Consider the following 25,555-nt stretch of genomic DNA (forward strand, 5'->3'; position numbering starts at 1 on the left):
ATTATGTACCTTGTGCCAAGGACATATAGGTGATCCTGGATGCTAGCCTGAGTTTGCCACATCACCAAAATTTGACCAGTAATGGTCATAATATTTTGGCAACATGTAGTTGCATTGGTCTTCTCAATGAAAATCACTTCCCTATGATACTGTTTGACTCTCTCTCTCTCTCTCTCTCTCTCTCTCTCTCTCTCTGTCTGTCTCTCTCTCTCTCTTTCTGTCTCTCCACCTTTATCCACAAGATCAGCAAACAGTAGTCAATTGCTAATTATTTATTGTATTTTGACATTATATTGGATCTGTGTAGACTGTATAAATCAGGGTTTTTAAAATATTTTCTCTGTAATTTTCCAGGTGACCAAAAGTTATACTTTGGGAAGAACATATAACAAAAAAAAAAAAAAATAATTGCAGAACATACACCTTGAAGTGAACTTTAAAGAAAATATAATAAACATTACTGTGAAAGGAAAATATTTTTATTATTATCTTTAATTTTATCTCAAAATGAGTTTTTTTTCCTATGAGCAAGAGTTGTCTTCTTCAGCTCAGTTGTCAATCAATGCTCCTAAAATCCCTCTCAATTTACTAATTCCTTGGAAGGCGTTTTATCACTACTTTCTAATGGTGGTTTGGTGAAAATTCAGCCTTTTTGTGTACTACAACTACTATCTCAGTTCTAAAACAATTTACTTTGCTTGTAAATAAGAGTGTTCTGTTATCCCTACTTTTGTTGAGAAAGTGAGTGAGATCAGGAATACAGAAACTTGAGAGTTTTTGTCTTGGTATGTCAATTAAGCTTCACATACCAGATTTCTAAAATAAAATCATGTAATATTTCTTTAGCATTCAAGTGCCTCAGTTATAAGAATCTGCTTGGTTGGGGGCTGGGGATTTAGCTCAGCGGCATAAGCGCCTGCCTTGCAAGCAGGCAGTCGTGAGTTCGATCCCTGGTACCAATAAAAAGGAAAAAGACCAAAAAAAAAAACAGGATCTGCTTGGTTACCTAAATACAGAAACTCTTCAGATTTGAAATTTTATCAGAGACTGTTTTTTATACACACGTAAGGCCAGGGAGAAACCAAATATCATAGGCTTCCAACTTTGTCATTAATGATGTATGGTTTTGTAATTGCAAGTGTTTACTTCCATACCACACACAAAATATGTATAATATATTAAGATTGTATGGTTTGAGCACCACAATGGGAAAGGAACTCAACTTTCGTTTTGTTTGTATTTGTTTCCTACTACACTGGCAACCACCTCTCTCTCTCTCTTCATGAACTTTTCATTAGGTCACAGAAAAGACAAACCATAATGAACAATGCAAGACAAGTGTGGGCTTGTGGAATTGTCTTTAAATCTCCTGAAGGAATTGAAACTGGAGAATTGTTTTCAGTAGGGAATTTGGTTAAACCAGAATGATGGCTGTCTAAAAATTCTTGTTGGTTTTTAATTTAAGCCAAATAATACATTCTATCCTCAGTTGTTTAAGTTATGGGGTCAAAGTGAACATAAATAAATTGGTTTTTACAATCCACCAAATCCAGACTTTTATCAGTGTTTTAAGATTAGCAAAGGTTTACTGAACATCTATTACATAGACTTACTTTCACTGGGAAGTTAGTGTCACAACTACTTTATGAGGTACATACCTACATGGTATTTACATTTTGCAGGTGGAGACTCTGGGACCAAAGAACATTTTCCCAATATATATTGGGTTTAGTAAGAACTAAGATTCAAACCTAATTTGATCAGGTTAAGGATTCTAGAAACTGAAGTACTACTTACACTCACTGCTTTTATAAAAATAACTGTGGATATGTAGTCAAGAGAATAATAAAAAAAATCCTCTGCATGAAACAAGGTACTTCTTGGCCAAGCTCTGAAGTTGTATCATATGTTCTTATTTCAGAGAAAGAAAAAAAAAAAAAAAACACTAAATATCTGCTCTTACTACAATAGGTAGTAAGGAATAAAACTAGTATAAAACCTTACACAGATGAGGGTCATTATACATGTTGGTCTCATAAAGTAACACCTTTTATATTTTTGTTTAAGATGAACATTGATGTGATGCCATTTTCAATTCTTTATAACTTTTCAGGTTTCCTAATCACTCCCAGTTCTCTGCTTTTATAACTACTTCATTTTTCATCCTCAAATATGATGAAATTACACAAGCTATATATAGTACAATTCAAGACCACATAGTGGGTCCTGATCTTCCTAAATACCTAAATACCCTAAAGTAATAGCAAAAAACCAAACAGTCCACAGTAATCCTAGCACAATCTTGATGGAGCTTAAACATCTAGTGAAATCTCTTGGAATTAAATTGCCGAAAGTCAATCATCATAACAAATATTAAAACTTTAGAATTTTAATATTTCATTCGCCAATCATAATTTATGATGTATGACTCACTATGTCAGCAGATAAAAGTCTCAGTGTTAAAAACACACACCCTTGCTTTCTTTTGTCTTTTTACCTCTGGATCAGATAGGTGCAACCCGGGGTGGACCAGAAAAGTAATGCAACAGAATCAAAGGTGTTGAGAAGCAAACAAGAACATGTTCCACCTCTAATTCAATATTAAGCTCCTGGAGAACACCCTTACAAATCTTCTGCCATAACTGTCTTTCTGCTCCCCTCTCCTTCGTTTTGTTACTGAGCTGGGCTTCTTATTATGACAATTCTTGGCACTTTTATACCTGTGAGAGGGGAAATGACTCTGGATGTAACAGTAGCCAGGGAAGCCCAGGGACCATCAAAAGGAAGAGCAGATGGCTGGCTCCCTTTCCGCAGCACTCTCCCCCAACAGGGCTCCTGTTGAGGAAGTATTTATTGGAACATTCTGATTTCCCTGAGCAGCTCCTCTGCCCTCACATCTCTTTCTCTTTTATTCCTGTAGTTTTCAAAGCTAAACTCGCAAATGGACCGCATGATTCCCAGTGGAATTCATCTCACACCAATTCCGTCCATTTCCATTTTTTGTCTTTGTTCTGCGCAAATAAAATACATGAGATTTCACCAGGCACCTAGAATTTTAGACGTTTGTGTATTTAATCCTGACTCCATCAAGGAGTCAACATACATAAAAACAAGGCCTGGCTTTTCTCAATGCTCGTCCCAGACTTGGGTTCCCAGCAATCATTACAAGGTACAGCCCTAGTCGGAAACTCCCAGCATTGCTCAGGGACAAAAACGGGGTTTTCCAGAGATCTGTCCCTTGGGGTTTAAAAGCGCGTCCCCAGGGAACTTCGCTTTCAGTTCTCTAGGAAGTTTGGAGCTGCTAGAACCCAGCCACTTGCTGAACGCAGGCTGCCCGTGAGTAACTCTGCGCAGTCAAGAGCACGGGAAGGATTGATCGGTCGTGCTGTTGCTGGGGGGTTGCGCTGGCGAGGGTCAGACACTGCGCTGCTTGCCTCTGATTCCCGCTGTGACCCAGCCGCCGGGGAGCCACACCGACCGACGCAGCCGCGCTGGGGTTAGGGACCCAAATGGGCGTCAGGTAGTTTCTCAGTCAAGGTCAGCAAGCCCAGGTGCAAGTGGCAAGAGCCACGTTCCTGGGGCGCGGGTAGTGCCTGACCAAGGAAGAGGCTGTGCTCAGAGGCTCAGAGCAGGTCCAAAGTGCGAGGCCGGGCTATTCCCGGACGTGCACGGGCGCGGGGGCGGGGGGCCGACCGCGCGTCCCGGAGTCCCAGGCGCGCCAGGCGCGCGAACTTACGCGCCAGGGAGAGGAGCGCTTACCATGGAACATGGTCTGCGGGAGGCTGGCATAGTCATGATGACCGCAACTGCAGCAGGAGCAAGCTCTCACCACCCATAATCACGCCCAGAACCCTGGTCTTCTGCGGGCTTGCCAGGAGTCGATGCTGGGCAGGGCAGGCTCTGCAGCTGGTTCCTCTCTCCCACGCGGCCCCTGCCGGTTCATCCATCCCAGGGGCGGCACACATCACGGCCTGGCTCTGCGGTTTGCTTTTTCCATAACTTCCGTAGGATCACCCGGTAGTGTACTTTCAGTTTCTACTTTGCGCTTGGTCTGCAGGTTCAATCTTTGGGTTTATCCTCTGGGTTTCTTCGCCATGCACCTGTACCAGGACCTGAGCTCGGTGCAGATTTTCGGAGTACTTCAGGAGAAACCAGCTGGTCTTGTGAATCAGTGTGATTCGGGCTAAAAGACTTTCCTGATGACTTCTCACCCCCTTGGCAGCTCTGGGCGACTGGAAGCTAAAACCACCAGTTGCTAATATGTCCACGGAAGCCACAAATATACAAGGCAAAAGCTGGGCTCTTGTAAGTGAACGCCACCAAGGAGGCGTCGCCGCTTCTGCCGCGGATGTGGCAGACGTTGCCAAGTCATCTTGTAAAAAAAGGAAGTGAAGAATGATTAAGAGGTTCACGCCCTATGCCCCTCCAATCTCTAATCAGTTTTTTTTTCCTCTCTGTCTTCTGTACATGCACCTGCTCAGGTGGGACCTTAAAGAAATAGAGTTTTGTGGGTCCACCTCATCTGGTAGGTAAGTGCTATCTTTGGACAATCAAAAGCCTCCAAAATTAGTGAGAGACATAGAAAATTAACTGTAGTAACTATGACTCCCACATGTGAATTTAACTGATTTGTCTAATAAATCAAACTGCATTTTGAGTGTGTGTCCCTGAACAGGGAGTTTTAGCTAGGTCTGAATTACGTACATATTTTATTTTAGTTTGGTTTCTTACATTCCGTAGAGACCTGCTTAGATGAAGGTGGATATTAGAAGCCAAAAACAGAGATTATAATGGCTATAATTTATTTAGCATGGGCCATATATTGTTGAGTGGAAAACTTTCTATGAAGTAAATCGTTTTCTTATCTGCACTTGACAGATGTGGGAGCAGATTTCCTTAAGTAGCACGACATAGTTCACTTATCTGGCAGAATTAGAACAAAATCTTTCTGCATTTGGCTCCAAATTCTATGCTTGGAAACCCTGTCTTATAGGACTTTGTGAAACAATGTGGCAATATATTGATTGAAGAAATTGATTGAATAGGTAGATAGAATATAGGACGTTGGTAACTTAGTGTGGAGATCTCAAGAAAGGTTCCTGGAATTTGTGATTTCTAAATTGAAGCTGACCAGAGAAAATTTGGAAGTGGTTAAAAGTCTTCTAGATTCCGTGAGGATGTAACAAATAAACAGGTAGAATGAAAGAAGGCAGAAAGGGAAAGAGAACAACGATAAATTAAAGAGTGAGACAAAGGGGTTCGAGCCAGTCCACAGTCTTGCCCAGTGACCACCAAAGCTAAGTTTTACCTATGCCTCATCCTCAGAGCAGCAGGATGTCTGGTCACCCTTCCCTCTATCTGGCCACTTGCCACTGTGTACCATGTCCGCAAGGCCCTGCGTAATCAGGGTCCTGTCCCCATTCCTCACACCTACTTGACTTCACCGTCCTGCTGCCACTCTGGCCTTTCCGCAAGATTACTTCCATTTGGAATGGTCCAGCACATCGTTGGCACTCAGTACTGATGAGTGACAGAATGCAGTACAGCAGGGACATGAAGACTGTGTGGGAAAGTGTGTGAAAGCAGAAAGAAAACAATAGGAAAGAGGAAGAAAACGAGTAGATCAGGAAGACGGAGTGGAAGGAGGGAAAGCCAAATGTTTCCATTTTACTGGAACCCAGATGGGAAGGTGGAGAAAAGAGAGAGGTGAAGATGCAGTGACTGTTAATGATAAACTCTGTACTCCACGTGACCTGAATGGTTGTTTGCTTATGTAGAATCTCTGACAGGGGCTTTGAAGTATGTAACTGCTCATAGCCTGAACTGATTTTTCTTCTTTCTGTGGTAGAACTTTTCAGGGGCAGAGTAAAAATGTATCCATCAACAACTTTCACAAGAGGAAATCCTCCTTCTTCTGGTATGCAAACACCCTGAAAGACAGTGAAATAAAGGCTTTTGCATAAGCTAGATTTGGGGGAAAATGAAGGGAAATTACTTAAAAGTCAAGGAGAAGACATAAATGCTTCACTGCACTTTGCACCTACATATGAAGAATTTCTTTTGAAAATGTTCAGAAAGCATTTGGAATATTTATGGTTATATGAAAATTAATTCATTTTAACTTCCTCAAAGTTGATTGTTCTATGAGAAAATTAATGTTGTTTAGAAAAAATTCTAATATGAAATTTAAATTGGCTCTTGCTATTTTGATACACTAAATTACTTTTTAGTCAAAGTTTCAAAGATAAAATGTTTTTTCATTTTTAAAATGTTACTGATTTATGATTGTAAAATGAAGTGGTTGACATCATACTTCCTCATAGAACTGACTGATTGATGAACCATGCAGCCAAGCCAATAAGGAGGCAAAATAATGTAAATTTCATGAATTATAATCAATAAATATTAAATGAGAAGATAACATTCTCAGAATGATCAGTACAGCAGGACAGAGACAAAATGAAATAATATGTCAACATAAACAGTAAATTTTCCCTAAAATGTACAATCTTCAATCAAAATAGTCAATTATAGCTAACCTGAAAATATTTTCTTACCCAATTTAAAAGCCTGTTTTTATGGTCTGAAATCAGATGTCTACCTAGTATAATATCTAAGATAGTTTCAGAAGTTTGTATGATTTAATTTTCCCCCAAAAAATGTTAGACTTGTTTGAAACACACTTACACACATAAGCACACACACAGACATTAGTAAAGATATGTAGTTCCACAGGCTCCTATGTTTTGAAGGGTCCGTGGTTGGTTTGATTCTCTTCTGTGACTGTTTTGGAATTCTTACTTATTTTTAGATAAGGATCTCATATTTTCACTCTGCACTGGACTCTCAAATTCTGTAACTTGCTGTGCAGTCACACTTATTAAGTTATGCATTACAGATAGTAATATGTAACTTTAAGGTGATTTCAGTTTGATAGACAAAAGAGATAAATGAATAATTTCTTCAAAAGGGAAAAGGATCAAGAGTAGCAAGGAGAGGGAAACGAAAGGAAAGCAAGGAGATTAAAAAAAAAAAAAGAATGAAGATGCATTATGTACATGTACCAGCTTCCCGTAATGAATATAATCATTATATACTGCAAATATGTACTAATAAAATTTTAAAAACCCTCAAATAAATAAATAGACAACTAAAATTAAGGGGAGAGTAGGATAAAAATATTTTACATATAGAAATTGCCCCCTCAAGTGTGAGATCAAGGTAGAGGATGGAGAAGTAAAAGGAGTCAAAGTACACTGTATGTAGTTACAAACCTGACAAAATGAAACCTATTCATCCATGTAACCAGCATGCACTAGTAAAAAAGATGTGAATATATTTAAATAAAGAATGAAAATATTGTGAACAAGAAAGAATGATATGCCTTTAATCAGGGATTTAAACTAATATAGAACCATTTGTAGTAGAGATTCATAAAAGGTTAATGTATCTGTCCAATGGTTAAAAAAAGTCTACAAGTAACTAATTTGTAATTCTAAATCAGATCTGCTTGATTGCCTAGTCTGAAATTAAAATTTAATTTTTAATTTCATCAAATGACCACTGACCATCTATTTACAACATAGTTATGGTTTTTATCATTGCATTCCTTAATAAACCATACATTTGTCAAATGTAAGTTGTCAATATTGAGATTTTACAGTTGTAATGTTTGTTGTTTGTATTATGTTCAACTGGTTTGAGTTGTTTTGCACATTTTTTTCTAGCATCATAAGAGGAACTGGGAATTGTGTTGCTTTCTAAATGTCTACGTGTAAGCCTTCCGTGAAATATTTGTTTCTGGAAGACTTACAAGAGTCCAAAAGAGTCCAACATAAAGAGTCCAAAACTAAAGCATAGTTTTATGAAATGAAATCCAGCAGTAAGAGTAGACTCTTAATTTTGATTATTATAAGACTGAAAATAGTTCTGTAAGATTAATCAAAACAACCATATCAGAAGGTCAAAAGCTCTGTAGCAGATACATATGTTAGCAAATCATTGATGGCTACAGCCGTGAAATTACTCAATTTACATATTCAAAGAAGGAACTCATGCTAGGAGGAATCTTGAGATGCAAGCACAGGGGAAAAGATTGCCCACCAATAAAACAAACAGATTGTGGCAGCAAAGTAAGAAAGTTGGAATTCAGAGCCCCAACAGGCAGTGGAGGACAGAATTTCAAAATAAAGTAAGTAATCAGTGTTTCAAAAAATCAAATCTCAGAAAGACTGAGTAAGATACAGATTGGAAGGTGTATCCACTTGATTTGGCAAAGCAAACACTGCACATTATCTTCAAATCAATCGATTGGGAAAGAGGATGTGGGAATAAAAAAAAGTAAGAGGGGCGTATTTTTAGAGACGTTTAATAGAAAGGAATGGGTGAGTGGTTTTGAAACACAAATTACAAGTTTTGTTTTTGAGACATACTTGGGCATGTTTATATATTAATCAATAAAATTAGGTCTGTGGTAGGGGGATTGATGTAACCAAGAGGATGGGATGGATTTATTGCCCTTATACTCCTCATTACCTTTGTTCTTTAATTTCATTTCTTAAGCTGCAAATGTAAACATTCAGAATCCATTATATATTTAGTGCCTAATTCATACTCCTTTTTGAAGAATTCCTAATGATACTTACTTGTGTAATATTGGAATAATGGTTGACTTTTTGAAAAGAAAACTGTAGTATGTCCCCAAATGCTTTTCAGATTCTTTACATGCTGATGGGCGTGTTGTTGGCAATCAATACTTACTCTCCTATGCTAGACTTTGCAGGGATTATGGTTTTAACTACTACCTTTATAAAAGATTAACCAGAGAAGCTTTCACCTACAACAATTTTCTTCAATACAAAGTGTCTGAAGAAATTGGAAAAATGTTTTGCTTACATCCCTGGATAGATTTTCTTTATGTTTTCAATTACTATAGAGATAGTGATTAGTTCTTCAGAACCCTTGGACAGCAGGAACTGTGTCTCACTTAACCTAAATTCACGTCAGTGCACAGAATTCCTTTCAAGTTATAAACTTTATCCAAGTATGACTGCAAAAAGGGAAACATCAGAGTACATGAGTTTCGACTTTTCTTACCAAAAATCGTTGCTCTGCATGGAGCTATGTTAACATCCAGGAAGGATACACTGACATGTACTGATTGACATTGATGCCCAAGGTTCTAGTAAGCTCATTAGAATTCTAATATTTAATAGATAATTCTAATATTTTCTTAATACAGACGAGACTGTTAAAAATTTGATTACTGTCAGTTATCAAGTATGCATAATCTGCCTCTCTTTCCAGTAAACTAGGTTTGTTCCAGTAAATTAGGTTTGTTCCAGTATACGTGTTATGCCGTGGACTCTATACCTACTAACATATAGATATAGATATAGATATAGATATAGATATAGATATAGATATAGATATAGATATCAGCTGTAATAAAGTTAATCCATAATCTAGAAATATCTTATACATCCCCATATTTCTACAGTGTCAATCATTGCTCTGAACAAATTATGTGTTAATTAACTGGCATTCTAAAAACCTGGAATAGCCATTAATAGGAAAACAACACAATAATTGGATTTTTGAAGAGACCAAAATACTAAGCCACTAGGTTTGGTGTGACAACGATTTTTTTTCAAACAATACGGTATCATACATTTCTTGACTAACATGTCCTGTTAAATGACAGTTGTATGCTTTGATTTCTTTTTTTTTTAATAAGTGAGCACTTCTAATAGTTAACCAAAAAGTTTTCTAGTCACATCTCCCTTATTAGATTTTTTAATGGCCAAATTAGTTTTTTTTCTGTAAGATATTGCTTTAATCAATGGCATGAAAAATTTTGTTTCTAATTAGTTGCCTCTTTTCAAAATGATATGAGGTATCATATTTAGTCTCTGAGCTGTTGAAACTTCTATCTAGATTAGAGAACTGGAGCTACTTTAAATCTGTTTCTTAACTAACCTAAACTCTTAAGTTTTTATTGTAAAATATTTTACAAAATTAAGACCACCAACTGTGAATATATCTTGATATATGAATTACTTTGGATTATATATGTATTATATTTTAACTCCCTTATTTAGATGATCTTATGACCAAAAATAAAAAGAAACCAAATAAATACTATTGTATACATTTCAGTGATTTGACCACTGAAGAATGATTCAGATTCAAACTATAAGTTTTTGTCGTCATTCTTCATTAATAATCAGGTTTAAATTGGTGACTTTAAAATGAAATCCAAAGACAATCCATACAAAACAAGAAAATTGAGGATTTTTAAGAGTTACACGAATTACTGCCCAAAGGCTAAAGAACAATTCAATTTCAGAATATTGACTCTAGAAAAGTCCAAAAAATATCAAACTGTTCAAATTCATGGTTTTGTTGATATTGATTTAACCATGGTTAGTTTTTGTTTCTTATCTACAATTTTAATTTTTCTGATTCTTTTTTAGTCACTGAGGTCCTTAATAAATTTGTATTTTATTGGCTGGAATTCAGTTTAGTACAATTTCTTCTTTACTTCTTCCTGTAAAATCTTATTGACTACCAATCTCTTGAAGGATATAAATAAACTTTATTGCAAACCTGTTCCTACAAGTAGACATCTGTAGAAGTTCTATTTTGGTAATTTTCCATTGCTCAAGTGCAGCTAATTCAATATACTGTGTAAGTAAATGAAGTTAATTGTAATTTTGCTTTTTCACAAAAGGAAGAACTGACCAAATAGTGTTTCTGAAGTATGTTGTTGCCAAAGAAATGCATTTCTTCCACTGAAATGCACCATGAAAGTCTTTTCACAGTTCACTATTTTGGCAGCATATATCACTAGACATAAGGGCGACATGGTGAAGACACACAGTGGTGTTCAATTTCATTCTTTCACTGGCTCGTGAGATTCCCTGAACAACTTTTACCTGCTGTATACAGAATATACATGTACTCTATACATTCTATGAAGATACAAAAAAAGTGCATAAGGATTGATTCTGTCATCCTGAACTGCATCATTCAGGTTCATTTTTCTCCCTGAATAATCAAATTCAGACTTTTAATGCACTCAAATCCTTCCCAACCCTGAGGATCCCTTCTTTTAGTTTAGTACATAGTTAATCAAGCAATACTATGTGTCAAACGTTACTCTTGCTACTCAAACTACGGGAATGTAGAAAAATGGAAAACAATTTCTGTGAACCTTCTTTTGCATATTAGTGGAAGAATTAGAAAAACAGAATAATAACTAAAAGTCATTTAAATATTAGAAATGTGTTAAATTCAATGTAAAAAAAATCACAGGATCCGGGTAGAGGATTTGTTCATGGGAACAGGGAAGAACATTGTATCTTTAAATTAGGAGAAGGTGACTTTGGAGCAAAGACTTGGAGGTGAATGTGTGACTGTGTGCAGAAATACCTTCTGGAGACAGGAAAGCAAACTGGAAGGCTCTAAGTTAAGGACAAACTTGAAGATTTGCAGCTATGCACCACTCATACCTTTCTTGTTCCTTGCTAATGTACCAGACTCATGAATAGCTTACAGTTACTGTTTCTAGTACTGCTCATTCTTTAACCCACTGTGCTCTGGTTTCTCACTTGTGCAAGGCCAGCAACAATCAAATTGGCTCATTGTTGACAGCATTATCACATAAATAGACTTTTTATAATTATAAAAACACGACATGTAATGTATAAATATTTTTAAATGGAGAGAAACAAAATTTTAAAAAGTAAAACTTCATCTAGTTTGCTTGTGAGAATAGCCCCCGCTCATTCTACATAATTTCTATCTGCTCATATAAATGAGTATGCATATGTATTTTAACCCAAGTGAGATCCTAACATTTATATAGTTCTGCAACATGCTTTGTTTAGTCAATAGTCTCCACACTTAAATTTTAGTAAGTTTTTTTCCGTATCTCTTACCCAGATATTTAAATTTCCAAAATCAACCCTAAATTTATCATTATAGTTGATCAGCATTTGTTTCCCTTAGTGGCTTATTATATTAGAAGCTAACATCTGAGGCTTGGCAAGTTTGCACATGCCTGGAATTCCAGTATTCTGGTAGCTAGGTAAAGAGCATCACAAGTTTGAACAAGCTTAGGTAATATAACAAGATCCTGTCAAAAAAAGATGGAGACGGCATAGGGATATAGCTCTTAGAGTGAAGACCTTGGGTAGAATTCCTAGTATCACGCAGACACACACACACACACACACACACACACACACACACACACACACAAGCAACCACTAACCATTGAAAGTGTTCATTAACGGCAAAGCTATTTTAGTGGTCATAACTTCATAACTAGAATAAACTATGGGTTTATATTGCTCTTTCTGGTTACATTTTAACATTTTGCCTCTTTTTCACTTAATTTCTTCATATTTATAATTTTGTTGATTTTCTCTGCCACCAAGAATGTTGAATTGTAATATTACTAGCTAAATTATATTTTAACAACTAGGTGCTTATAAATAACTCACTATAATTATAAATACAAATATTGTATCAAACAATAAAACTTCTAAGGGAAGCTTAACCTATTCTTAAAATTCTTTCTGTTTCTTAAAGCAGTCTTCAGAGAATACGTGTAACATCAAAATGTTGTTTCCTACAATAATTTAAAATGAATCTTTTCATTAATGATTCTTTTACTGACTTAATACAAAAATCTTCCAAACATCTGTCCCCCAGGGTTCTGTTCTTCACACTATCCACTCATGATGTACTTCCCATGTCATCTCACCCATGCAATAGTTTTAAACGCAGCTCCTGTTTGCTGGTTGTATCTCCAACCTAGTCATATGTGAATTCAAGGTTCAACCTTGATTTATAGTAGAGTGTGGCATACTCTACCCTTCTTAAAGGTATCTCAAACTCAATGTGCTTGAATGGGTACTGGTTTTCTATTATCTTTCTTCTCAGCTATGCTTTCCACAAATGAGTACTTTATATTTGCATTTATCGCGCAGGCTCTAACCTAGAAATAATATTACTATCAAGCCCTATTAATACCAACTGTTTGGTTGCAATTGTTATCTCATGTATTCTTGCCCCCTTTGTTTATGTTCTTCCTCCCTCTCCTTGAGTACAAACTCCCCTTAACAGAGGTTTTTGAGAAAATTAACTGCCACTCTCAGCATAAAGTTTTTCAGTGGCTTTTTATTTTATAAGGGTCCTACCCATGGACATTGCCTGGCACACAAAATTCTTCAGCCTTCTCCTACCATCTTCAAATTACGAAGTCCATCAGGAATCTCAAGCCCTCGGTTGGCTCAGACTTTTACATTCCGCCTGTCTTCACGTACTGACTTTTCAGCCAGACACCTTTCTCACTTAATCCTTTAGGTTAAGTTCAGTTTTTTTGCCATTGGGGATGTTCTGTTTAATGTCTTTGTATAGGATAAGTCCTCATTTTGTCAAATGCTTGCTAGCTATATTGGAATTGTTTTAACAACTGATTAAAATGTTGTTAGTAATATGAAGTGGTGAGGTTTGCTTCAGATTTTTGTATTTTATTTAAAATATTTTGATCGTTTTAAACCCTATTACTCCTTTCTCCCTATATACCTCTCTCCCTGGACCCCTTCTCAAGCTTCCAAAGTCTACCTTCTATTTTCCTGATGTCTCTTCTTTATGTTAACTCACTAATTAGGTTCTTAGTTTTCTCATGTAAGAGAAAACATGAGATATTTAACCTTCTGAGTCTGGCTCAGAAGGTTTTTTTACTTTACCATTTTATTTTCATGATGGTTTTGAGTTCCATTCATTTTCTGCAAATGGCAGGACTTCATTCTTCTTTATGGCTGAATTTCATACATTTTCTTTCTCCATTATTCTATTGATGATCATCTAAGCTATTTACACAACTTAGCTATTACGAATTTTGCCACTATAAATGTGAGTGTGCATGTATGTTTTGTATGTTGTAACGTATGTTGTCAATGTTTTGGCAACATATTAAGTACAGCTAGAGCTGGATAATGTAGCATTTCTATGTTTTTTAAAGAATAGCCATACTGATTCCATTGTTACTGTGGTAGTTTCCATCCTCATCTTATCTACACAACATGAGATTCTGGAAGGTATAGACCTCTCTTTCATTTGTTATATCTTTTGAGCCTAATATAGTGCTTGTCTTATATTAGGTATTTGATGTGTGTATGCTGAATGGATGGGTTTGATTTTGAATACATCATGCATATCTGATATCATCAATGATAACTAGTATATGCTATTTTCATACTATAACTTTAAGTGTAAGGTATATCACTGGCCAGGACGAGCCCACTCCAACACACTATTCAGTAACCACAGACCTTATATGATATAGATAGGACGTGACTGTAAAGATGAAACAAGACTTTCTTTATGAAAAGGTCTCTGGATGAATTTACTATAATATCAAGAAAATATGGAAGGTAGTTTAAATATGGAACAGCTTCTATGAGATGTTAATTTAAACATTACCTTTTAAATAATACAATCACATTGCAAATGTTTTTATTTTTATTGTAAGAAATATTACTCCCTTATTCCTGCCCAAGACAAACAAATAAGGCATTTCAAATTGAGGAGAGTGACTTTAGCAAGCATTCCAGAATTCTTTACTTTTGTTTGCAATATTTGGTCTATGGAAGTTATTTAGTTTTAGCAATATTTATGAGTGGTTTCTAGGTGGCATTGTAAATAGAATTTTCTAAGTGTCTTGGCAGATGGAAGGTTATGTTGCATAATTTGAGTCATAAAATATGTTTCATATACTAGTGTGGGTGTTGGATTTGCTGTTGGTTTTGAAGTTTATTTGTGTATCATGATTGTGAACTAAATGAGTTCTACCTAAATTGGATGAATGATAATTTGACAATTTTCATATCACATTCACTGGTGAATATTTTCATTTATTTGTAATTAATTTGGTTAAACTTCTTCATAATGTCCAATATGTTTTGAATGATTTCACAGCCCACCATGTCACTCATATTTCATATTTTAGAACTGCTGATAGGGTAGTAGCCAGAGAATGAAACTATGCTTTAAAACAATTCATGTTGGGACACATGCAGGTGGAACAACAATATAAACATCTGTAATGTACATACCTCAATTATTAATATGATGTCATGAATATTTAAATACACTCAAAATTTTACTTCCTCATATTTTTACCTTCAATATATCTTGTAAATTTATTTGTCTATTTTATACTCATACTACTGACTCTCAAAATATTTCTTGGAAGCCTATCTAAAAGTAGTTTTTAATGTCTTCAGAACATTCTTTTAAACATATTTTTTGGGGTTTTTTTTTTGTACTTTTTTTTTTATCGGTCCCAGGGATCGAACTCATGATTGCCTGCTTGCAAAGCAGGTGCTTATGCCAGCCCCAGCTTTTGATTTAATAATGGATTTGATGTTTAAAAAATCAGTTCAAAAGCAAAAATGATTTTGAAATTCTAAAAAAATATAAATTTAATTTTGGAAGGATCACAAATTCAAATGCCCTTTGGGTCCATTCAGGTGATGTAAAGTGAGTGCCTAGAGCCTGGTGGGCTCTCTGAGGGCTCTCTACAGACATTGGAATGGAGGATCAACATTGCCTGGCCTTCTGACCCTCAGCCTAGGCTGAAAATTTGCATATTTTACTAAACCAGCTCAGTTTTTAAATAGGGTATCAGTTCTTTAAATACTTGATTCACAGTCTATGCTTTATAACAATACTCCTTTATAGAACTTATATTCTATACAAGGTTACTAATTTTTCCTGAATTCAGATTTCTTTACATCAAGTATCTTCTTCACTAATTCATCTACAGTATAAGGCAAAGAGTGAGAGCAGAATAAAAGTTACCATCTGGTGTCCCCATATAAATACAATTTACCCCTATGTTATGCTCATATTTTTCTCAATAGCATATATCAAGCAAGGTGGATTAAGCAAAGTGGGCTGTATCTTTACTCATTTATTGTCTTTTGTCTCACCAATATATCGTAAGCTCCATGGAGAGTTTTCCCCCCAACGTTTCCCCAGTTCTTAGTAATTATAAGCAAATAGTAGACTCTTGGTACATAGTCATTAAATGAACAAATTTTTCATAGATAACCAACTACATGGGGAAAATAACCAAAGAGATTATTGATAGTTAACATTGCAAGAGAAACTTAATCAGAAATGCAACCAACAGTAAGTGGGACTGGGCTCATCCTGCCCTTTGAGAAGCCATTGTGTGCATCTTCTCTCAGTTCTGAACTTGGAAATTCATTGCCTGAAGTCAGACATGAAGGAATCCATTTCATAAAAAAAAAAATACAACTATTGTGTCATTTACCACCATCCACTAGATATAAGAGTTAAGAGGGGCTAGGGATCAAGTTCAGTAGTGTAAGCACCTGCCTAGCCAGTGCAAGCTCATGAGTTTGATCCTCTGTACAAAAAAAAAAAAAATCAAGAGTTATGGGATATTTGCCATAGGAAACACTTTCTAATATTTGGAGTTTTCCAACAATTAAATGGCCTATCTGACATAGAAATTTAGTTCTGCATTGAACAGTCACTTTTTGATGCTATAGGTTGTATAACTTACATTGCTGCGTAAATTTCTAGATCATGGATCATGAGATATATTGTTCCTTTGAAAAATGACCTGTCCTTTTTCCTATGGCTGCTTTAAAGATTCTTCCTACCATCATTGGTATTTTTTAAAGTTTTAGTATCCTATGTCTAAATATGGATTTCTTTCTGTTTATCCTACATTAGATTTGATATCTTTTAACAGTAGAAAACCTCAGCTATTTTTTCTTCAGATATTTTCTCTACCACATTCTCTGTATTCTATTGTTGAGCTGTTGTACATTGTCACTGTCCACTGAATGTCTCTTACCTCTTCAGCATATTTTCCATCTTTTGGTATTTTGTAATCTTTTTTTGGTTTGTTATTATTTTCTTTAACTATGTCTAATCTAGTGATAAATCCTAGACATTTGTTTCAGTTGTATTTATCTGTACTGATCTTATATTTAGTTCTTTTCAAGTCTTATATGTTAATTGTTATAGTCCCCAGCTGAAATAGTTCAGCTTGATTTTTAATTTTTTAATTAAATAAAATTTTAGGATTATAATCTTAAACTTTATTATAAAATCAATGTATCAAGTATTAAGTATATGTTTCTTTCTACTCATTTTCACTGATATTTGTTTCATATCACCTAGTGTACTGGACACTGTTTTTTAACCTTTATTTGTAAAATTAAATGTCAAAAAAATACTTGTTACTTGTTTTTCCCATGTACAGTAATTTAAAGGACTTCCAGTCTGGGGCAATCTTAATCTGAGTTCATGCTTTGACATTGCCTTGGTCACACAAATGACGAAAGTCATGCTTAAATTCTATGCAAGGATTGATTTACTTGGTTAAGACTTACGAACTTTAGTTATTTCTACTACTACTGAATGTTGCAGCTGCTGCTTCTGAATGTTGTGAAGGCACAGCTTCCTGGTATTTCAGTTTGAAATCATGATTGTTCAGGCTGTTTGTGTTTGATAGGACTCAGATTTTGACTTTAGCCTTACAGGCCGATGAAGTCACAAAATATTCAGTTCACCCTCAGCATACTTTCTTTGCAGAGTCAGGCTTACTTTTTTTGGGTTCTTGTCTTTTCTCTGGATTTGTCCTGACAATTATCTTTTTTATTTTGTGTTTATAGATGCTATTAAGATTTTCACAACATTTAATTCAATTTTTAAAGTTTTCCTCATTTGGAAATTATTCTGAATTCTTAGTTTTCCATTAATCTAAGCCAAACAGAGATTAGTATTTCAAGAATTTGCTTTAAAATAGTCTCATTCTTCCTTAACTCTTAAGCCTAAGAAATAGTTTGACTGATATATACTCTTACGTGGGAAATAATTTCCTTATTTGTTGTAGGTATTCTCTCTGGGCCTCTAGATTACAATACTGTTGAGAAGTCTAATTCTTATCGTGGTTCCAATAGTTTGGATGTGACTATTTCTTCTCAATGAAAGCTACTAAGATCATTTCTTCATCTCTAATATATTAGAAGTTATCACTGTATGAGTTTTATTTCATTCATTATGCTCTAGTCCCTCTAAGTGTCAAGATACATATCCTACAATTGTGGCAGACTGTTTTGATATCTTCTTACTCTTCATTTTCCCCCTCTGTCTCTCTGGATCTCTCATTAATTAGATAATATACTTCTTGGGATGGTTTTTAAAACTTTCTTACAGTTTCTCTCCTATTATACTTGCTTTATGTTTTATCACATGAAGATTTCCTTGTTATTTTTCTCTTTGAATGAATTTTAAATTATAATTTATAGTTTTAATTTCAAAGAGCTTTTTTGTATAGCAGCCTGCTTATGTTTTGTAGCTGAAACACAGTCTCTTATTTTAAGTCTAATGTTCACTTTCTGCATATATTAACTTTTTATTTGAATGAGTTTGTATTCTATTTCCTTATTTTGTTCTCTATTTCTGTTTTTGACAGCAGAGACATTTTTCCAGTCTCTGGAGAGGTGGTTGGCATAAACCAGACTACCTAGAGAGATCTGGAAGCCTTAAGTCTTCTGCCTGGAGGCTTCTCCCTAACATCCCTTAATTCTGCTCCTTATCACAGAGCATATTCCACTATGCTTGCTGTACTAAAGTTTACCTCTTCAGGCTCTGTTCACCCAGAAGATAAAATTGCAGACCCTTGTTAGGGAATGGGAAGATGAATGGAAACACTGACATTCTCTCTGTGTGGGAAGGTCATGGACATGAATCAAGCTAAGGCTTTCACTCCTAGGTACACTTCTTACTCCCACTATCTCCAGAAACTAAAAAGTGGTTTCTATTAAAAATGGTTTCTGGTCTCTACTGACTTATATCAGTATTTCAGGGACATTTGATAACTTCATTCACTCTGATAAGTCAGGTACCAGGCCTCTACATTTAAAAAACCCACCGATATGTTTTATCTGTTATCTTTCCTACTGTTCTTATTAGTGTGGCATTTTGTAAGTTTTATTTCTTTAAACGTTGGGGAGTTTCTAGTCACAGAAAAAAATCAATATATGTTTCAGTCTGGCATACTTTCAAAAGAAGATGAAATTAGATTTTTAAATGATTTCTAAGGGCTGTTACCCATTGTCATATTTTTTTGTTTGTTTTTTTGGTGGGAAATGCATCTTTATGCTTGTTTTCAGATCTTTATTTCGAATTTAAATCTCTTTTCTATTTCATTTGTACTACTAACACTAACAGCTATTACTGGAGATAACATTAAAAACAGATATTTAAATAACACTTGATTACAACTCATTTTTCTAAGAACTTGGTATATTTTCTCATTTAGGCATCAATCTTGTGAAATAGTGATCAGTCATCTGTTTTCACAATGATGCTTCATAATAAACCACTCTAAAACTTAAAAATATAAAGCATCGAAATGCTAGTCATTTGCTTTTTTTGTGAGTCAATATTCCAATTTAAGCCAAGTCCAAAGACTCCTCCGTTGTGTGCATTCAGGAACTCCTCAGATGAATCGAGATGTCCAGGATGACCCAGATAGGACTTTGTGACCCATTGCCATACAGGCTTTCACTTGTCAGAAGGTAATTCTGGGCTTATTGCATGGTCACTATAGAGAAACAGTGGAAGTGTGCAGTCTTCTTGAGGCTCCAGCTCATACAGCTCACTACTACTTACTTCTTCTGTAGGGCAAAGCATGTCTAAGCACCACCCTAAGGGTGAGGACAGGGAATATAGGGAAAGCTACAAAGATACAGTATGAAGTGAAAGAGTAGAGAAATGAAGTTATTTTTGCAATTGTTTCCCACAAATAGGTACTATAATTACCCACATTTTAAGAGAAACTCACATCTGGAGACATTAAGTAATACAGTCACTGTCATGACCTAATAGAATAATGGTATTAGTGTTTGAACTTGGGAAGCTGAGTTTCATTTTGCCCTGTCAAATCCTATAGTGTCCTGTCTTTTGATTGGAATATTAGAAGAATGGTAGAGAAAAGACAACAGATGCCAAAAGGTTTTTCCAGTAACTCAACAGAAAGAAAGAATGAGAAAGCCATACAAAAGAAGGAAAAGTAAATGTTATTGCAAAATGTTCCTAAAATTCTACTTCCTTTGTGAAACAAGAAAACTTTTGCATGTAGGCTATGAAGCTTTGAAAGCGAGGAGAGATGCTGTTGATTGTGGTCCACTCAGTGGAGACTACCTCTTGAGAAGACTTATATTTTCCTATGACAGGAATGAGGCCACAATATATGTCCTTCCCCATATGTTCGCATGGATCATGGTATGAATATTTGGGAAAACGGATTTTGCAACTTCTCTAAGTTATAATAACTATAAATTTGTAGTTTGTTAAATTGGCTTGTATTTCATTTTTGTACATGCATACATGAGAAAATGATCTTCCCTTTTTGAGCAGGTATCCCCAATGTGTTATGTAGCTGGCATTTGTAATTTTTAATCCATATTTTTACTATTTCCTATATTAGTGTCTTCCTTGATTCCCCAGTTTCTGGTTTGGTTTTGTTTTATTGTTTATTTTTATTTTTTTAGCTTTACTTTATATAACACGCAGAGTAACCCATCAAACTGCATATGCAATCTTCCAAATTCTTCTGTTTAAAAAATCTTTAGTAATGCCTATGAACTTCAGAGCAATGCTTTAACTCCTACTTTAAATCATTTCTTCTCAGAGCTTTATAATGAAAAAGACCTTCTAAAATAGGATAAACTGGTTTTATGATTTCTTAATTTTTTAAATCAAGAAATTCTACAATTGGTTGTTATTTATTTTGATGCACATTATTTGGTAGAGAGATCATTTTGTAATGAAATCATCGCCTTCTTAGAACTTGGTTGGCTCTTTCTTTTAATGAAAAAGACAGTTTTGGTACTTTGATTTTGAGTTATCCCTTAAGATACCTCTTTGGCTACTAAATACACATTTAGTGCTTTCAGATAACTTGACCACTGGGGACTCCCCAGCAGGTCTGTTCACTAGAGATGTGGACAATACCAAAGGAGAACTTGAGGAAACAGGCCCTTCCTATCACAGGGGAAATACACTTCGTGGTGTAAGTGGTCTATAACTAGAGTGGGGAAAAGTTTTCTTCCTCAGTAGCTCTTTAGCAAATACTCAACTTCTTTATGTTCCTGTAAAATAGATTGAGGACTGAGAAACCTTTAATGAGGTTAATTAATAGGAAAAACTCTTAGCTTTTTTTTGTATCTTTGAATGTGAAACAACCTAATAATTTATAATTTTGGAAATTTTTAATGTGCTTGGAGACAAATATAAATAAGAAGCAATCTCACTATTTCTCATGTTATTTATTGTAAGGTTTATACTAGGATGTGATAATACTTATCTGTCTAGCAAAGTACATGTAGACATTGCTACAAAGGTTTGATGAGGATCACAAGATCCATAACAGTCTACAGTACTAAGATTTTGCTACTTGCCATCAGAAGTGTGTGTCTGAGTAGTGGTGGAGGGGAGAAAGTGCTGTGTGTTTGAGTGTATGAATGTATGTATGTATTTGCAGGAAAGAGACAGGTGGAGAGACAGGAGAGCGAGAAGAGACAGGGAGAGAGAGAGAGAGAGAGAGAGGAAGAGAGAGAGAGAGAGAGAGAGAGAGAGAGAGAGAGAGAGAGAGAGAGAGAGAATATCCTGGCCAGAGTCAGGTTTACTTATCAAGACAACTTCTGCTATCATAGCTGATCTTCCATTTTCATGAGATGGATTCCTCCCACCCTGCCTGCCTTTTCTGACTTGCCTTGGAAAGACTCTCTAGTGATTCTGGGCTGCAACAAACTTGGGAAAAAGGGAATATGGGTCTTCCTTGTACTGCCAACATAAACAGTTGGTCACAGAAGCCTGAATTTGTAGAAAATACTAGGGATTCCAACGTGACTTCTAAATCCTACTTACTACCTTTATAGATATCTCAAGAGTAGCCATTGAAACTCTATGTGGAATTGATCTGTGGGTTTAATATTAAAAATAACAAGATAATTTTCATTAACATTATTGTTTTTTGAATTCCCTTGTATTTTAACACCTGTAAGAAAAATTTTAAAGCTTTCATGCATAAAGAACATTATATGCTTTCAAGGCCAGTTTTCTAAATATTGCCAAGGTCACATTGCTAAAATTCTCATGACTCAGACCACTTCTTTAACTAATTTGACTACATATCCCTAAGGTTATATATTTAAATACGGTTTATTGATTACAAATTATCACTAGGTAGAGTTCTAGACAATGGTAATATGGCATCAAGCAAAGTAGCAAATATCTCTGTCCTCAGGGGAGCTTTTGTGCTGCCTGGAGAGGTAGACAACTAAAAATGGTAAATAATGAAGTTGCATGATATATAATAAAGCTCTAAGTACAAAGACTAAAAATAAAGTATCGGGTTTTAGACTATTCAGAGATTTAGAGTTCTTATACCAATGAAGGTAAATTTCACTGGTAAAATGATATGCCAGCAGAGAGTGAGCTTTTAGGTATTTGTGTTAAAAAGAGGTTAGACTCTGGAACTAATTTGAGGTAAGACACCCCATTTGCTAACAGATTGGATGTGGGATGTGGAACAGCAAGTGAAACAGCCCCTTACCCACTTCTTCCAGGAACATCAGGAAATCCATGTCAACTAAAGCAAAAGGATTAAGGGGAGGAACAAGAGAAGACCACAGAGAGAGGATACAGGGCTTTAGAGACAATTGTAAGAAACAACCTTTTAATCTAAAGTAGGGAGCTATTTATTTCAATGTTATTAAGCAAAGGAACAATACAAATTACATGTAAAATGTTTGGCCCTGCTGCCTTGTTGAGAACAGACTGGAGTACAGTTAAATGAAAACAATAAAACCAATTTGGAGGACATAAAAATCCAGGTGAGAGAAGTCAATGTTTAAAAACAATAAGTGTTAGAGAGAAGTTCCTTCCTCTATATAATACAAAGTTAGTCATAAAAATTTGTTAACAGATTGGATACAGGTATGAAGAGCCAAGAGTAAGTCTAAAGTTTTATATGTGAACACCTGAAAGTATGCATTCCGTTAAGGGAGAGGAAAAGGGGAAACAGCTTTTGAAAGAAAAGAAAAATCCTGCTTTGGACTTTTTAATCTAAAGGGTAGTTGTCATGTTAGACCCTCAATTTTGTGCATATTGATTTGAGTAGAATTTTGAGCTGCAGATGTAGTTTGAAAGTTATATATGAATGGATGAGAGTGAAAATTATGAATCAAAATAGAGTCATTTTTCCAGTGAAGGAAGTTACAGCAGAAGTTAAAGGGCTGAGATGTGAAGTAGCTAGGCACTAACAGGTCTGGGGGCAGACAAAAGGCTCCAGTGGAAACTTAGAGTAACCTTGAGGAGGGAGGAAATGAGGAGCATGTCTTGGTCCGATTGCAATGCTTCAGCTAATTAAATGACGTAAATACTAAGAATCTGTGGCGCATTATGCTCTGCAGAACTTGTAAGAGACTTTATTCTAAGCATGGTTCTGCAGAGGGAGAAAGGCCAAGGAACAAGGAGGTACACAGGCAAAATATGGAAGGAGAGATCCTCAAGAGAGCTGAATGTATGTGGTCTTAAAAAATTAAATATGGAAAAACAGCAACATACTTGTGTGCTGACTGGAGGATCAGGACTAAGAAGAGACATTTAAGGCACTGTTTTTCTTGGATAAGCTAGGAAGAAGGCATTCTAGCCCACAGTGGAGGAATTGGCCTTAGATGAGAATGCAATCATTTGATCTATTCTAACAGCAAATCAGAGTGCATGAGGGTGTTTATGTGGCATATACAATGATAGGAACCTGTGGGAGTGCCTTCTGATTGGCTCTTTTTTTTTCTTCTTAGCATTCACACAGGAAGCATAGCAGGATAGAAGGGGCATTGGAGGCAAGAGGAAAGAGAGAGACACTGCTAAGTCACCCAAGAGAGCAGGTGAGGGCTGGGAGATGTCCTAAGCACTGCAGCTGAGGGCAGCTTAACACCCTGAAACTAATCTATCATTACTTCAGCTCTACCTGTTGCCTCTCTTGCACCTCTGCATCTTGAGGAGGCCGGCAAAATTAGTGTTCTTTTCTCTGTCTAAACTACACAGCTTGCATTTGTGTAGTTTGTATTATAAGCCCCTCACTAATTGTTTGCATGTTGCAACATAATCCATTATTATATGAATAATTAATGTTGACTATGGAGGCTATGTTCGGCTAAGCTCGGATTTATAATTAAATTTTTGAAAGACTTGTTTGTTTCTTAATGAAATTTATGGTCTGGAAATACGGATATAATTATTTTATTAATAAAGCAGTATCTTTTATTCTGGATAGTTTCATGAATGAACCAAAACAATATATATGCTCATGAAGGACAGAGGAAATATCTTCTTTAGTGGTTTTTGTTTGTTAATGGAGAAGATGAAAAATAGAAGCCAGAAGGAAAGCTGGAAAGGAGACTATTTTTCCTACTGTTAAATTTGTTGGTTCAGCAGAAAATATGATCATGAGGTTGTAGCACAACAGCCTGTATTCAAGTAAGAAAGCGACATGCAAGAGCTTTCAATACTAAGTTAGACTGAATCCCAGAATGTTCACTGATGGATCCTGATTCCAAGCTCAGAGTATTAAAGTTGTAAGAGTTTTATTAATGCTCTACAATATCTCGGATTAAACAAAAATTGTAAGTGCTGAGTATAACTTTTTAGTATAAGAAAGAGTGGAATAAATAAGAGAAACTGAGAAAAACTAAAAAGTAACATGAAGTCTTAAAATAATGAATAACATTTCTGAATTTTAATTGGCTTTGTAATGGACTAGAGACCTTAGATTACAGCTTATGAAGCTGTAACCTTATCTGCAAATGAGGGTTTAAGTTAAAAGGCTCTTCTAATTGTAAAAATATTCTATGAAATATTTAAATTGTATCAACTATCAAAATGGTAAATTTTGTTAATATTCTAATGTGTTTTGTTTTTGAAATGTTAGCAAAAATAGGTCTGGAGTTTTGATAATAAAATTAATAAATTTTTTAAAAGCACCTTAGACAGGGTCGGGGATTTAGCTCAGGGGCACAGAAGCCGGCAGTGTCTGGCAAGCTCCAGGTCATGAGTTTGATCCCCAGGAGCACCCCTCTCAAAAAAAGAAACAAACAACAAAGAAAACAGTCTAGACAGCTATAAACAAAAAATCCACTTCACATTTCTCAGTAACAATATTTTGGTATCTTGTAAAGCTATTGTATAACAGCTGTTATAGTAAACATAATACATTTATTTTATTTTAATTAGTTCATTCATATATGAAATTAGATTAAAAATATCAACTTCTTAACTGGCCGTATTTGCTGAGGTTTATTTTAAATTATTTTTAGCCAATATTTTTTTTCTTTATCTGAAAATAATATTTACAAATTACAACCCCTTACTTATGTATTGTCTCCTTTCAATTAACTACAGTTCTTAGAAATAATTTTTCAATAAT

The 25,555-nt window shown here is 35.4% G+C and overlaps 2 protein-coding genes across 19 annotated transcripts in view; one reads left to right on the top strand and one right to left on the bottom strand.

Annotated features, from left to right (window-relative positions):
- The window catches only part of Il7 (interleukin 7), a 37,477-nt gene extending 33,136 nt beyond the window's left edge, over nt 1–4,341 (bottom strand). For both annotated transcript variants that reach the window (XM_023561719.2, XM_003479913.4), the window contains exon 1: nt 3,760–4,341. Coding sequence is in view for 1 of the 2 variants with exons in the window: in XM_003479913.4 (XP_003479961.1) it covers nt 3,760–3,769 (10 nt within the window). In the remaining variant the exon portion in view is untranslated. The remainder of the gene's footprint in view (nt 1–3,759) is intronic.
- LOC106025858 (histone H3.v1-like) overlaps nt 1–25,555 on the top strand; it is a 311,126-nt gene that overhangs the window by 28,750 nt on the left and 256,821 nt on the right. For 2 of the 17 annotated variants that reach the window (XR_010050198.1, XR_010050195.1), the window contains exon 1: nt 1,722–3,336. The exons of 2 other annotated variants lie outside the window; for them this stretch is intronic. The gene's annotated coding sequence lies outside the window, so the exon portion shown is untranslated. Of the gene's footprint in view, nt 1–1,708; nt 3,337–4,481; nt 5,918–23,930; nt 24,018–25,555 lie in introns of those variants that run through there. 13 more of the 17 variants (XR_010050194.1, XR_010050193.1, XR_010050191.1 and 10 more) reach the window with 11 other exon arrangements.

Source organism: Cavia porcellus, unplaced genomic scaffold (genome assembly GCF_034190915.1).
Source record: "Cavia porcellus strain 051 isolate PalLab524CR breed Dunkin Hartley unplaced genomic scaffold, mCavPor4.1 scaffold_10, whole genome shotgun sequence".
Classification (NCBI taxonomy): domain Eukaryota; kingdom Metazoa; phylum Chordata; class Mammalia; order Rodentia; family Caviidae; genus Cavia; species Cavia porcellus.